Genomic DNA, 15,378 nt, shown 5'->3' with positions numbered 1-15,378 from the left:
TTATAATAAATGTGTTTCCCTCGGTTTTTATTTGTTACCCCAATTTGTATTCTCTCAATCGATTTATTTCTTTTGAACAGCGGTATAATACTGTTGCTTTTACTTAACATATATTCAATAACGTTCGATAAAATTTATCGTATCCATTAGACTGTTTTAGGGATGACCTGGACTTTTCATTTAGAAACCTATATTTAAAAGTGGGTTTTTTTTCAGTAAATAGCAATTAAACATGTATTGAGAAAGCATAAAATTGAGAATGGAAATGGGGAATGTGTCAAATAGACAACAACCCGACCATAGAACAGATAACAGCCGGTAGCCACCAATGGGTCTTCAATGCAACAGAGAAATCCTGCACCCGAAAGCGTGATTCAGCTGGCCCCTAAACAAAAATGTATACTAGTTCAGTGATAAAGGACGTCAAATTAAACTCCAAAATATTTAAAAGAAACTAAAATTAAAAACCATACAAGATTTATAACGACATACTTAAATCGCAAGCTCCAAAAAAAGGTGTATATAATGGTGGGATATGTTCTGCATTTGCAAGTGTATCTGGTATGTGGCTATTTGTAAGATCTTTTCGAAATCGAGTTTCGTATAAGAACTGACCTTTTATTACGTTGGTGTGAGTTACGTCTGATGAGGCTGATGTAAATGAAACCAGCGTCTGGCGACGTAACACATTTCAAATGTAATTTTTAATTAAGGAATATATCTCCCTCGTGCAAAACTCTGCTTCCTTGCCAGTCTTTTGCTATACTTTTTTTTCTTTTCGGACTTTAAGCTCTTTCTTAATATAAGTTTTGGATTTGAAATTATTTGAGCTCGAGCACTGAAGAGACATTAATTGTCGAAAGCAGAATCATTCATACCGTAAAGCATGGTAATGTTATGGAAATAGGCACGCTTATACTTAGAAATAACAATTTTCTTTTAGATATTATTTATTGTAATAAAATTCCTAATTCAATATGCACAATACTAATGTAAAGTTTCTACCGCAGGAATGTTTCTGCGCTGCAAAATAATAAGACAAAACGAAAAAAATCGATAAACAGGTAAAATCCTTGCACACAATTATATACAATTTTTAATCTACAAAAAACTGAAGCTTGGCTTCCCAGCGCATGAAAATAAAAAATCACAAATACATATACAATGTACTGTCAATTGACAAAAAAACTAAAGCTTAGCTCCAATAATACATTTTACACACATAAATACACATATTTTGATTGTGAATATTAACTCCTTGATAGATTCCGTGTTTTGTACAAACGCAAATGTCTTATAAATGACAATATAAATAATAATGTAAATGCAATAGAACTTTTATTAGACATATGCAATCACAGCCGTATATAGTATGCGCAAATACTTAAAAGTGATAGTTCAGTCAGTGGCGAATTAATGCATCTTAATGATAAATGCCCAATGGGGTTGATGATATATATTTGCGATTTTATAGCTCTAAACTTTTCAAATAAACGTATTATCCACATGTTTCTTTGTTGGTCCATTAGAAAGCTCTTATAGATGAAGCAGTTGTAAGAAGTTTTGTAAAGATGCTTTGGATAAAATAACTGTTTAAGAATCATTTACACAAAATACAACCAATTATTTAATAACAAATATCCAGATATCGGAAGATATCACAAGATATCGCAAGATATAGCAAAAAAAGAGATCTCCTTTTTATTCTTTAACATCACTCGTAGACATCAGTGGTTTTCTGGCCTCAACATATCTGCAAAAAAAAGAAGGCAAATAATGTCAGTTTTTTTCCTCCTCTTTTTAAATTTTCCTAAATGTTTTGTCTACAAACATTTCTGTCACTTATTCTAATGTTCATGTTTTACAATAGTAGACAATTTGCAAAATAAAGAAACTTGTTTACTGCTTAAAAGTTTAAAGCCTACATCCGTATTAAAAATTAAGATTTGAAGCTTATGTCAAACAGTGAAACTATTCTCAAACAGAAAAGGCCGGGGATTTTTTGCTGACTTACACACATTGTATTGAAACAAGGTTTGCAAATTTTGTATTGGATAGGCATTTCATGAGCTACCTGATATTGATTCTTGAACAAAAAATGTTACTTATAGAATTGTTTAATTTATTAACTGATTGTTGTACATGGTTTAGGAGATCTGATGTTGTCTTTTCCAGTATGTCGAAACAGCAACACTGGAAATATATACCTCTCCCATCCTATCTGTTAAAAGTTTCATTCTTTGATTTCCTTTATTTTCTAATTTTTAGAACATACTTACTCAGTGAGTTTTTCTGCTGCAACCTTTTTAGTTTCTTCGGGAACTGAAATATAAATATGTAATTAATAACCCTCAACGGTAGTTTTTGTTATCTTTAATATAGTTCGGTTCTGTGTGTGTTTCATTGTCGTTTGGTTTGTTGTTCCACTTTAGTGTTTCTGTTGTTTCGTTGTTTTCCTCTTATATTTGTTGTGTTTCCCTCAGTTTTAGTTTTAGTTTTTAACCCGCATTTGTATTTTCTCAATCGATTTATGACTATCGAACAGCCGTAGTATTACCTTTATTTAGTTGTTAAAACATACTTTAGTCACTTTGATTAATGGAATACCAGGTGATGTCATGCGATAACGGTATGACACCAAATATGAACGTGTAGAGCTCACCATGACTCCGGCTGTTATATCGCGTGACTATTAATAATATAATTAATAAATAAGTCATTATCATTTAAACCAGTAAATTAAATTTCGTCAGTCAACCTTGGTGAGAGCTGAAATATGCAATTTATCACATCTTTATCTAAACAAATCTGGGTCATTTAATGGCTTTTTTGGTGTATCTAGTTATGCATATTGAAGGCTGAAGGATAACTCAATAAATGTCGATATAAAAAAACGGATTTAACTAATCATTGTTTTCTTAAAATGTCTTGTACCAAGTCAGGAATATGGCAGTTAATATCAAATGTTCCTTTCCTATGTATGCTGAAACTTGTTTTTGTAGCAGGTTCAGTGTTTCTCTTGTTCTCTTGTTTTCCTATTATAGTTGATGTGTTTTCCTCGGTTTTGGTTTGTGACCCGGAATTGTTTTTTACTTAATCGATTTAAAACTATTGACCAGCGATATACTACTGTTTTCTTTACTGTGTCTCAGTCCTATGCTCCATAACTTTAAGTATACATTGTATAAGTTATACGGGTTAGACAACCCATAATATTACCATTTTTACATGCTTGTTCAGCTTCTGTCTTCCTATCTAGACCAGTCTTACAGCTTGCGTCAGGAATGTGGTGTGGGTCTTCTATTACATCTGTGAACACATAATTTGATGTTATTTCAGTTGACTAAACAGTAAAAAGTTCAAGGACTATAACACTGCACAAAAGCATCAGATCAGAACAAAATTTGAATTAGATCTGTAACTTGTTAGGATTAAATTTTGCAATCAAACTGTGGAAAACTGATTTGTAGAACTGACGAATGGACAGACAGACAGACAAAGTGCAAACATAAAGTCCTCCACCTTCGTTGGACTAATTATCATGTATAATCATCTATAGAGTCCTTCTACACATGATGTACAGATATAAGTGTAACAATATTTCTTTGCAAATAAGAAATTAGTCAGCTATCTTGTATTTTTTTTCTCTTAAAAAATTCACATTTACAATTATGTATCATAAAGTATGTGGTGTTTAATATCGTGACAATTAATACCTTCAAACTCTTCTGCATGATTATTGAATCAAAGATTTTTAAGAATTTTTGATTACCAAGGGGATAAATATTGATAGATACATCTTGTCAGAGTTAGAAGACGCTTTTTCTTCAACTTTTCAACAGTCAACTTTCTATTTCTAATCGAAAACTTAACTAGTGATCCATCGTTTACCGTTTACGTATCTCAATTGATACGTTACGCTCATGAATGTTTCATTAACAGGCGTATGGTCCTTGCACACAAAATAAAATGCCATTATAGCCGTGAGTTACGAGGCAGAAATACAGCAATCGGCACTTTGCGTGTTTTACGATCACCACCATGAATTGGTTGACCAATACGATGTGAGAAACCACAGCATCATATGTGTTACTATACTTCTCCACTCGAATTGGTTAAATTTAATAGTTAAAGCGCGAAGCTTGACTATGCATTACATAATTCAAATTTAACTATTGAGAGTGGAGAAATATCGTAATACACGAGTTATAGTGGTGGAATCTGCTTCTCTATTGATTTTTATCCTTCCTTTTCAAAGATTTGCAGAAAAATATGTTTTTTATGTAACGATATTAGGCATGGTCGCCTTTCTTGTCAGGATGTCACAAGAGAAAGGCGACCATGCCTAATACCGTTACATTAAGAACATATTTTTTATGTAACGGTATTAGGCATGGTCGCCTTTCTTGGAGAAACGATCTGTCTCATCTCACCAGCGACATGAAACGATGACAGAAGAGCTGACTAAAAAAAAATTAGAGAGTTACAAGAACTCGATTTAAAAGAAATGGGCGAAGCAATTTTCGTAACCTGCGACACGGATACTTCACTCTATAATATTATAGATACTGCGTGTTTTTGTATAAGAAATGAATGGACTGTTCACAATCGAAAAATCGAGTTTGTATCTTGATTCATTTAAAAGAGTTTTCTATTGCTGAATACCATGTGTCTTGTTTTACCCTTTACGGTAAAAAACAATAAAACATACATGACGTTTTGACATCATACTTCTTCCCAGTATAACCAGTTTTCACTGGTTCCTTCTGTCGTCTGCTGAACAAATCGGCTATACATGAACAGGAACAAGACTCAACATCTGTGAATAAAAAGGAAGATAAATTATGCTTTTGTTTTGTGAATTTTATTTTCATTTAATTTATAAAAAAAAAAAAAAAAAAAAATCTAACTGTTTTGAAAGCTGTTTAATATAATATATGATATAGTATGCACAGTAAAATTATGAATACTAGTAGTTAAATATATTTCAGCCAAGTTGTACAATTGTCTGGAGATAAATTATATTGGAATTTCATAAGGTAAAGCTAACAAAATATATGTGTGTTTAAGAATTCCTCAAAATTGGGCAGTTAGTTATGATTGTTTTTATTTTGTTAATTCGAATTAATCGAACCACCTCCAATTTGTCACGATTCACTTTTAAACGTGCCATTTTTATCCTAACGAATAAACCAATATAATACAAAAGATTTCAAATCGTTAGGTCAGATATTAATTTTAGATGTAATTTCCCATGCTCTATGTTTACACGTCGATGTCTATCCAATGCTGATGGCATGCGCGTATTTGGTTTTGATCGTTCATGGTGAAGGTAAATCGAGAAATGCGCTTCGAAAGCATTAAATTAATGAAACGAGATGCTTTCATTTTTTTTTTCACTAGGTCGATACCTCTGCTGTTGGACTAATAATCCCCGAGGTAATCATCAGCTCAGTAGTCAAAACTTCGGTACTGACATGATTTATAACAATCCTTTCTAAAATTGTCCGTTGATAAATTTTGAAATTATAAAGATAGTAAGGGTTCAACCCTCAAGATAAGTCAGGAATATGATAGTTGTTATCCCTTCGTTTGATGTGTTTGAGCTTTTGATTATGTTTTTTGATTATGGACTTACCGTTTTGAATTTTCCTCGGAGTTCGGTACTTTGTTATTTGACTTATAGATGAATTTGACTATTTAATTAAGTTATTTTTGGTCCTATAGCTTTTCAATTGTTTCGGTTCTTATAAATAATTATAATTTACTCTTTTGCATCAAATGAAAGGCTTTTCGACTGTCGAAGATATTGAACATAGATTCAAAAGGTATATTTTAGACAAATTATTGCCAATCTGTTTTTGAAAATATATGAAAAGCGTGTTATCCCTACAATGGGACGATGGTCGCATAGAATGACGCGATCCACTAAGTTTTATAAATATGACGCCTTAGATCGCATGGTAATCTGTATCCTCGAAACTGTGTCTTAAAAAATGGATTTTCGTTTTGACATTTTTCAAAATGTAAAAAGAGTGGCGCCAAAAAAGTTTTCTTTTAACCATTATAATTACAGACTGACATCGTCGGGACGCATAGTGCTAATTGTGCTAAGCTAAGATTTTTAGTTTCTAGTTTTTGAACGGGCGTCGGTTTTTAAAACAAATATAAATTTGGGTAAAAATAGGATTTCTTTCACCAGTAAGTTTCAACAGTTAATCGTTAAACAAAACATGCTGATGTCCAATGAAACTTCCTACCTTTTTCTTTTTCTTTCTGACCACGACAGCAACTTAAGCAGACAACTTTGATTATCAGTACTAACAGAATAGTGATAACTATAAATAGTGTCACCACATCAACAATACTGATCTGCCGGAGAGACAGGAACTGGGAGGAAAAACTCTCTGTTGCTGCTCCTATACATATGAAAAATAAAACATAATTATATACCTAAAAAGTAAAATCACAAAACTACTGAACTCCGATGGGTCTTTAATTGTCGATAAAACGCATGTCTGGGGTACAGAATTTTAAGCCTGGTATCTATGATGAGTTTTTTTTACTAGATTATACTTTTAAAGCATAATCTTTTTTATTTGTAATTTCCTTATAAAAGCAAATATATGGTGCTTCTCCTATGCAATGAGAAAACACAAAAACATTGTATTGAAAGCACTTTCTTGGATGTTTGCAATACCCAACTTGTAATAAAAATAAGACTATAAGAAAAAACATATCAAAGGTTGTTTTTTTCTTCATTGTTCGTTATCAAATTTAAAGTCTTCGAAATATTTTGTCACATTTTGAAAAGCTAAACTTTGTTTAGGATTAGGACCATGATGAAAAATAATAATTATCTACAAAAAAACATTTTTGCGAAATAATTTAAGACCAAAACGTAAAATCAACAAAAAGAAAATATCGTCGCTGGGCTTCTAAAATGTTGTAAATAACAAATTTTTCAAGAAAAAAATATCTCACAAACAGGCTTTGAAAATTTTGGCAAAATGCATGCTTCCAAAATGTCGTATGTGAACTTGAACATTTTTGTAAAAAGCAGTGAAATAAAAACTTTGAGATTTCTGGATTATCCAAGAACTTAAATTATTTTCACAGAAATCAAGAAATGTACAATTATTTTTTTCCCAAAGCCATTCTACAAAGATTTTCAAGTTTTCATACAACATTTTGGAAGCAAACTTTACAAACAACTGACATTGGCAATTTTGTAATATGTCTTATTTCACACATTTTGATTGGTCTAACAGTGCGCTATTTTGTAATACCAAAGATTTCCTCCCGCCAAGACCATTGGTGTCAAAAAGTATTTTTAACCAAAAAAGTCATATACGACATTTTAGAAGCCCAGCGACGATATGTAAATAATAAAACTAACGAAAGTATCTTAGCTTAAGTGAGGCCATTTTTGGTCCAGCATGACAACCCCACGTAGTCCCAGCATAATACACATCCATGTTTGAGATTGTGAGCACAGCACGACCATTCCCAATTGTCACGTTGTATCTCCCGCCTCCTGTTGTGCAGGTCAAACTGTCTGATTTACAATTTGCCATCGTCAAACCACCATGCATAATTATAAGCTCGTTGTTGTTAGCCTTAAGCTCATCAGAGGTGAATTCACAGATGATTTTTACTGGAGGATTTACACAGTCGGAAACTTCATCTTCCTTTACATCAATTGATATACCTATTATTAAAAACAAAAGAATAATAAGTAACATAAATAACTAAAACCCTATGAAGTGTCAAATTTGCATGTGTCAGGTTCTCTTGATTTACGAAACAAGACAAATAAACGTATTTGGCAAAACTTTTAGAAAAGTTTGGTCCTCAATGCTCATAAACTTCGTAATTTATTTTGCCTTTTGAACATTTTTTAATTCGAGCGTCACTGATGAGTCTTTTGTAGACGAAACGCGCGTCTGGCGTAAGTGTAAAATTTTAGTCCTGGTATGTATGATGAGTTTATCTATAAGCAAAGCTATAACTGAATTAGTCAGTTGCCAATGTGTGTAGTGAAGTATGAAAGTATTTTTTTTTTGTCGATGGTTAAAATTATATTTCGCCAGAATTTATTCACATTATGAATAAAGGAATTCTCATACTTTGTACGATCACAACTTTAAAGTTTTTGACGGTTAATATTAACTAGTAGTATTTGTACATTTAAAATGAAAGATTTTTTCTTGTGTTTACGGTAACCACAAATTTAAAGTGTTTTCAACGAAATGTGATAATATAGATTTTTTAAAAACGTACAACAACCACTGTTGGTGTGTTCCTCTTAAAATTGAAAGTTTTGCACCCGGACTTTGCACTCGACTGCACATATGAATAAACCACACAAAAAATATTAATATGATTTGAATGCATTTCATTTTAAGTTTTATATTACAAGGATTTTTTTTTTTCAAATGTTAATCCAAATCATATATATATAAAGCTTGTCATCATTTATAATATATTTCTTTGGATTAAGATATGCACGAGTTTAAAATATTTGGTCAAGGCTGTGGTTTTGTATTTCATCTTTTAACAGTAACGTAATTTATATATATATATATATATATATATATATATATATATATATATACTGAATCGCCCTAAAATAATGACTTCATCTAATCTCTTTTATTTCCTGAAAACGAATATCTAAACACAAATAATTTCATGTAATCAATAACAGTACATATTGAATTAATCGTTGTTTAAAGCCACACCCGTTCAGTTGAATCAAAGCAAAAGAACATTTTCAAAAGAGGATCCTAAAAAAATATAACAAAACACCGAACTCAAAGGGAAATTCAGAAAGGAGGAAGTCCATAAAATCATGAGAAACTTTCAAAAGCAAACGCTATTAATCAACGGAACAGGTGAAAAACTAATGCCATGTTTCTAACTTGGTACAGACATTTTACAAAGAAAATGGTGGATTTAACCTGGTTTTATAGCCAACTAAACCTGCCATTTGTATAAGACTTGTTTATTGTTTGTTGTATTGATAAAATGGGTGAGTATCCTAAACATTCAATTTTTTTCTTAAAATGTCCTGAACCAAGTCAGGAAAATGGCGTTAATGTGTGTTTTGCATTGTCAATAGGCTTTTTGGTGCACTTTTGTGTTTCTGTTGTTTCGTTGTTTTCCTCTTATATATGATGTGTTTCCCGGATTATTTCCCTCAATCGATTTATGACTTTCAAACAGTGGTATACTACTATATTGCCTTTATATTATGTAATGTGACAATAGTTAGGATCCGTCAGCAAAAACTCAGTATATATACATCACATGCATACAAAATCTCTTCAAAATTGTTTCAACCGACTACCGGGTAAAAAACTAAAACAAACATACCATGTAAACATTGGTCCAAATGATCTTATTACAACAATTTATTGATTTCGCAAAGTAGAAAGATTTTGGCAAAGAAGTAGCTAATATTAAAAAATGTGTAGCTCTCAGCGGAAAACAAAATATTTTCAAATCTGCCCAAGTAAAAATTAGTAATCGAATGTCCCGTTTTATGTAGCAAACATGGCATTTTGAATGATTATATACGAATGATATATGAGTAGACCCCAATGTCTTTATTTGTTTTCGGTTATCCTAATTTTAGGTTTGAGAGATCTTGTTGAGAATATATTTCAGATATATGCGTACTTACATAAATCGCACAATATAAGAGACCAAACTGTAAAAATCAGTTGAACGGGGTTGACCCATGATATTTTCAGGAAGCATATAATTATGACCCAACAGAAAGAAAAAAGATATGCATATCACTGATCTTAGGGTTACATCAGTTACCAAAAGCTAATTCAAATCCAATTACAACTAATACATAAATAAAGTTTTCCAAAAATAAAATATCAGGCACAAGCTGCAGCACATCCATCAGATTTAGTTTCAAGACTGAGAAAAATTTGACCTTGTTTAAAGTCAAAATGTACTGAAGTATAAACAGGATTGTTTGAATTGGATTTGAATTTGTGACTATTATATGGGTCAGAATGTAGAATATATATGTATTGGACTTGTTGCTAATTACATAAATTTGGATGACACTTGGATGATTGCAACATGTACATCTACGTGACACAGTACACCTGGAATGATCATTGGCATAGCTGCTAGTGCCGGCGTCTTTTACAAATCTGTACATAGCCATGAATACCAGATCCAGCATAGCTACATGCTTAAAGGACGCTTAAAGCGGCATTCCGAAAACACTACCTAAAATTTAAATCTCCTTGTTAAATAAATACATAAATTACAAATATTTTACCTGATTTAATTCTGATAAGAAGCTACCGAAAATATATACACACAAACTTGATTAACCTTTACAATACAATCAACTATAACTTTAACTTGATAAAGTTTACCTTGACATAAGTTAAACTGTAACAATCCTACGATTAAAAAACATGTCAGTTCTATTGTATCCATTTTTCTGGCTGTATTCGTCTTTTACTCCAGATGAAAATATTTCCAATAATATTTATTTGCAGACAGTATGTCAGTCGGTTTTCCACGTAGTTTCTGTTTCCTATAGTATACTATATACTTACCTGTATTAATAATGTATTCATAGTCTTTAAATAGAATGGCATGTACATGACTCTAAAAATAAAAGGAGAAAAAAAAATCTATTTCTGATCATTTTAGGTTTTTTGTAAATCACTAAATAAAACTAATACTGTGTAATTTTGCGTCTTTTCCATCTAAGTGCTATTTGAAATAGTGGGCGATTATTTGTCACTGTACCTCAATATATATTCAATTTATTTTTTAACATGTCGTCGTAAAATACATATGAAGTATTTGCCACCGGACGGTGACCAACAATCAAACGTTTGGGTTTACTAATAATAACATGTATGAATAAAACCTATTTACTTTTTACTTTTATTAGTCATAGAATTAGAACTCGTGACAACTATATACCTGTATAACTATGAAACGAAAACCTGGTTCATACCAAATTTGATTACCTGCAAAAATACGGGAAGTTTAAATTGTATAATATTTATCTATATAGAAAGGTTGGAGTGGATAGTTTTATAGCATATTTAACACGATATAGATAATATTTATAGATAATGTAATTAAATTTGTATATACCAGTTTCTTGGTGAAGGGTTTCGATATTTTTACTGGCCCCGATCATGAGTAAGACGTTACGCACGGTATTGGTGCCACTCAGCGTTACACGACGTTCCTAATAAATCGACGATTTTGACGTTGTTCCACGGAAAGTTTCAAACGTTGACCTTATATTCTACTCATTTGAAAATGCCGCTTAAAGTAAAGAGATGTCCGAAGTTGCTTTTCCCCAATTACACGTTTACATATGTTTGTTGTAATTTGGTAATTTCGCTCCCTCAATAAATATTCAAATGCTTCTTGATATGTCTTTGATTATGTGAAAGATGTACATGTAGGTAGTATATCGCAAGATATTTTTCTTTTCATAATCTTATTTTATCAACACTTTAATCCTGAGACTATTATACTATAACGTTAATATAAAATTCCAAGAATTTGGTTTTATTTAATTTTTCTTAAACAGTGACTTATAATTACATTACAATTCATATTATTTATTTTTACGTATAAGTAAGTCCACAATCTTAACATCAATCCCGATTTTATGGAAAATGTTTACTATATATCATTATTTCAAAAATCTCTAACAAAAAAACTTTACAAAATGTACATCATGTTTGAAAAAGAAATACGTGCTCTTATGGTGCCGTTTCAATGATTGAAAGTTGGTCGTGGTCTAGATTATTTTTTTTAAAAAGAAAACGTTTTCATTGATTATTTTTTTTAGATCAGGATTGTTTTACCAGGCAAATAATTAAGAAAATTCATGTTATGTAGGAATTTACACATTTTGCACATAAATCAGGCCGTTAGTTTTCTGGTTTGAATTGTTTTACATTTGTCATTTCGGGGCTTTTCATAGCTGACTATCAGGTAAGGGTTTTGCTCATTGTTGTTTGCATATAGAAATTATTAATTGGTCTTACACGGCTGCATATTCTACCTAATTGTGAAAATGAGAACCGTGATTATGTATTGTTTTTTTTTGTTTTCGGAAACATATTTAGCAAGCTATCCTTTAATCTGATATTTTTTCACAAACTCAAGCTTCAAAAAAGGGTCGGCAATCAATACTTTTTTTTTAATTTTTGAAATTAAAGAATTTGGCAAAGTATGGAAAACTTTTACACAGACCAATACCTACATCACAGATTACCAGCAGGTCGAAATCCGATTTTGAATAATACAATTATTTTTTTTACTAGATGTGATTTTTTTTAAGTAACTGCTATATGTGCATGTTTACATAGTTCGGTGTTTTCTCAAGCGAACAACTATGGACCGTCAGGAATGCATTTCATGCATTTTTTATACTCAACAATATTTTTGGTTCCGCGCTTCCATTTTCAACATATAACTGAGTATCGGTTTACACAAAATCTTCTTTGACATTCATCTGATTATTTTTATGTTTTCGGTTTCAATCTTTTTGGTTTCGTTTTTACATTGTTTTAAAAGTATAATCAAAGTACTGAAGTACTGAACCTCGGATGACCGCAAGTTCTTGTTGATGGTCACAAGCACTTGTCTCAGAAAAAAAGTCACATTTCTATACCGGAAAACGGAGGCTCATGTACAGAGATATATTTTTTCTGAGACAAGTTCGTGCGTGGATGATGAATAAATGACAAGGAATTCAACTTCACTGCTTTAATATCTATTATATTGTGGCGATACAAATACGTATACTCTGGTTTGTTGTTATATATTATATTTATAATTGTATATAGCAGTTACATGTATTTATAATTTTCATCCAATTGTATATCAAATGTTCTATTCTACGATTATAATAAAAGTGCAGTACAAGTGCATGGTGGACACTCTTCTATAACAATTCTATTTTTCCAATAGATTGGATTTGAGTAGACATTCATATTTTCCCAAAAAAACGTTCTTCTGATATTCTTCCGCATGCGTTAACACAATTTTTCTGTACGTGTGTATATTTTAATGCATATAAATATTTGTAACGACATAATATTTTCGTATTATAAATTTCTGTTCTTATGAGTATTCATTGAAGAAGTGAATTTATAACAAGCGATAAGAAATGCTATTTTGCACTCGATGATATCCGCGTAATAATACGATCGGTTACCAGTCAAAAACGAAAGTCAAATCTCTATGGCAACAATACATCGGAATGCCCTCACGGTCATCGCGATGTAAAAATCAAAATTCAAGCTATGTTTTGTGGCGTTCTGCGAAGATAAAAAAAAGATCTACTTTACACTGCAGATTGATTGGTTGATTTTTTTTCTAGAATGAGTTGGGAGTGTCTGTAAATTAATACCTTGGAGCTAGCTGCTACATGTTTGTGTGCCATCCATCATATATGTCGGACAACTACTATCTCACTCTCTCTCTTTCGTTCTTTCTCAAATTATGGTAAAAGAAAAGTTTCAAATTTCAATATACTAGTTTCATCACATGCCTATGTACCAGGCAATTCTGTTGGAGATTCGAGAAAATAATCTTCATTCTGCCACACTACTCCTAAGCGTAATAACCTTATTTTTCAAACACATATTGCTAGGTAGATGACTAGGAATTGTTCTACTCACAGTAGATAAAAAAATATCGTTAGCTATATTGAAATGTTTATGACATACAAGTATTTCTCTGATAAAACGTTTTGTTAAATGAGTCGATGCGACAAAAAAAAATGATTGCACGTTTTACTGAAATGTTCACGACTAAGGTGTACTTTTTCTCATACAATTTTTGTGAGAATTTTTATTCATGTGTATAGCTTCGAATTACAGATACTATCTGGCTTAGGAGGATAATTAAGAAGATTTCACTTTTGATCGCATTTTCTTTTTCAATGTATCTTGCTTTTATAAAGTGGGAGTGTGTTCATTAGTAAGTTATCTCTTTGTTATAGCTCCGAGGCCTTGTCTTTATGACGTATCCGAGTTAAATATTTCGACATCTTATATCCTTGAAACAATGCAGATCTGTATTTTAATGCATATTAAACGAGAACTTTATTTTATATAGATCATACAATATCATGAAATTATGTTATGCCAAATATGCAAGAAAATTCGTATACAGTTTAACGTTATTATAACGCGAACGTCAAATTACGGTTACGGGGACATTTCATTGGACATCTTAGATCGTTTCGGATTTTCTAACAGCAACTCAAACAAAAGTACATATCATATCATTTTAAAGGAAATTAAATGTATTTTCCATTCATATCAGTAAACAGGTGTTAAAAAATTGAGATATAGTAGAATTTCGTTTGATAAAAAGCCACTGAATTATTCTTTGTGTAATTTTGTCCATCGGGACATTTTATTGGACACGGGAAAAATGACGATGTTTTTAAAATAAGACCGCAGTTACTTAATGATGACTTCAGATAGCTTCTTCGGGACATGTATAATTTTTCTGATATTATTAAAATCCATTTTCGTCCATAATATCTTATGAAAGTGAAGACAGAAAAAAAAATTACGGGTTGAGCAGCTAATTGGGACATTTTTTCTCTTTTTTATTTAAACTCTTTTGACGACCTTCCTTCTCTTAAAATCAAAAACGTCTGTTACTTCATTTTATGTTAAATGTATACAAAACAATTGCAAAATGTTTAGCAATTCTACTTACTAATGAACCCGCACTAGGATTTTAAAGACCCACATAAAACAAAATTGTAACAGCGGGACACCCTTGAAATGACGTTATAGGCATCGAAATGAGCAAAGTTTTTCATTAAAAAATAGACAAAGCACAAAATCATCTATGTTATTGATTTCTGTGGTTTATTTCCTTTCGAATGATATGCATAACATGGATATTTATTGTATAGGATAAGAGCTTGGATTTAAAAAACCCGCCATCTAACCCATATTTCCAAAGTGACACCAATATCGTGCGCAACGTCTAAGGAATTTTGTTTTTGCTGGAGTGGATCAAACAGCATGCGATTTGAAAGTGCAAAGATCTATGCTTTTTTTGAGAGTAAAATCCGTGGGTTTTAAGGTCTTAATTTTTCGACTCAAGATAGTCGATACTCATTTTATTGTGTAAACTATTCCAAAATGTTCATATTATATCAATTTTGTGTGTATTGTTTTTATGCTGCTATATAGTTATTTTTACGCTGCTATATAGTTGTTTTTGTGCCTCGTACCGATCTTTTGAGATATACCAAGTGCAACAGATTTTTGACTGTATATTCTTATGTTGTGCTATTGTGGGTTTTGAAGAATGCGATACATGAAGAAAATA

General features: G+C 31.4%; 1 protein-coding gene across 2 annotated transcripts; it reads right to left on the bottom strand.

The window, feature by feature from the left end:
- Window positions 1–1,443: 1,443 nt before the first annotated feature.
- On the bottom strand, window positions 1,444–10,576 carry LOC143076748 (uncharacterized). Of its 2 annotated transcripts, XM_076252610.1 has the most exons (7): window positions 10,410–10,572; window positions 7,400–7,711; window positions 6,261–6,419; window positions 4,712–4,819; window positions 3,220–3,309; window positions 2,280–2,322; window positions 1,444–1,753 (listed from the first exon to the last, which is right to left on the bottom strand). In XM_076252610.1, exons 1-7 carry the CDS (start codon window positions 10,471–10,473, stop codon window positions 1,702–1,704), a joined length of 828 nt encoding a protein of 275 aa, XP_076108725.1. In that variant the 5' UTR covers window positions 10,474–10,572; the 3' UTR covers window positions 1,444–1,701. The 2 variants fall into 2 exon arrangements, with proteins under 2 accessions (XP_076108725.1, XP_076108726.1); XM_076252611.1 differs by lacking the exon at window positions 4,712–4,819 and having other exon boundaries at window positions 1,562–1,753; window positions 10,410–10,576.
- Window positions 10,577–15,378: the final 4,802 nt, after the last annotated feature.

This window comes from Mytilus galloprovincialis, chromosome 5 (assembly GCF_965363235.1).
Source record: "Mytilus galloprovincialis chromosome 5, xbMytGall1.hap1.1, whole genome shotgun sequence".
NCBI lineage: Eukaryota > Metazoa > Mollusca > Bivalvia > Mytilida > Mytilidae > Mytilus > Mytilus galloprovincialis.
Note: the sequence above shows the minus strand (reverse complement) of the source record. Positions and strands in the feature narration are given on the sequence as shown.

Bases quoted from the DNA above. Each gene is read 5' to 3' on its own strand.
- LOC143076748 (XM_076252610.1), bottom strand. From the start codon at position 10,473: ATGGATACAATAGAACTGACATGTTTTTTAATCGTAGGATTGTTACAG. The intron at 6,420-7,399 runs GTTAGTTTTATT...TCATATGTATAG, and splicing joins ACTTAAGCTAAGATACTTTC to GAGCAGCAACAGAGAGTTTT. The intron at 4,820-6,260 runs GTAGGAAGTTTC...TTTTATTCACAG, and splicing joins TCAGAAAGAAAAAGAAAAAG to ATGTTGAGTCTTGTTCCTGT.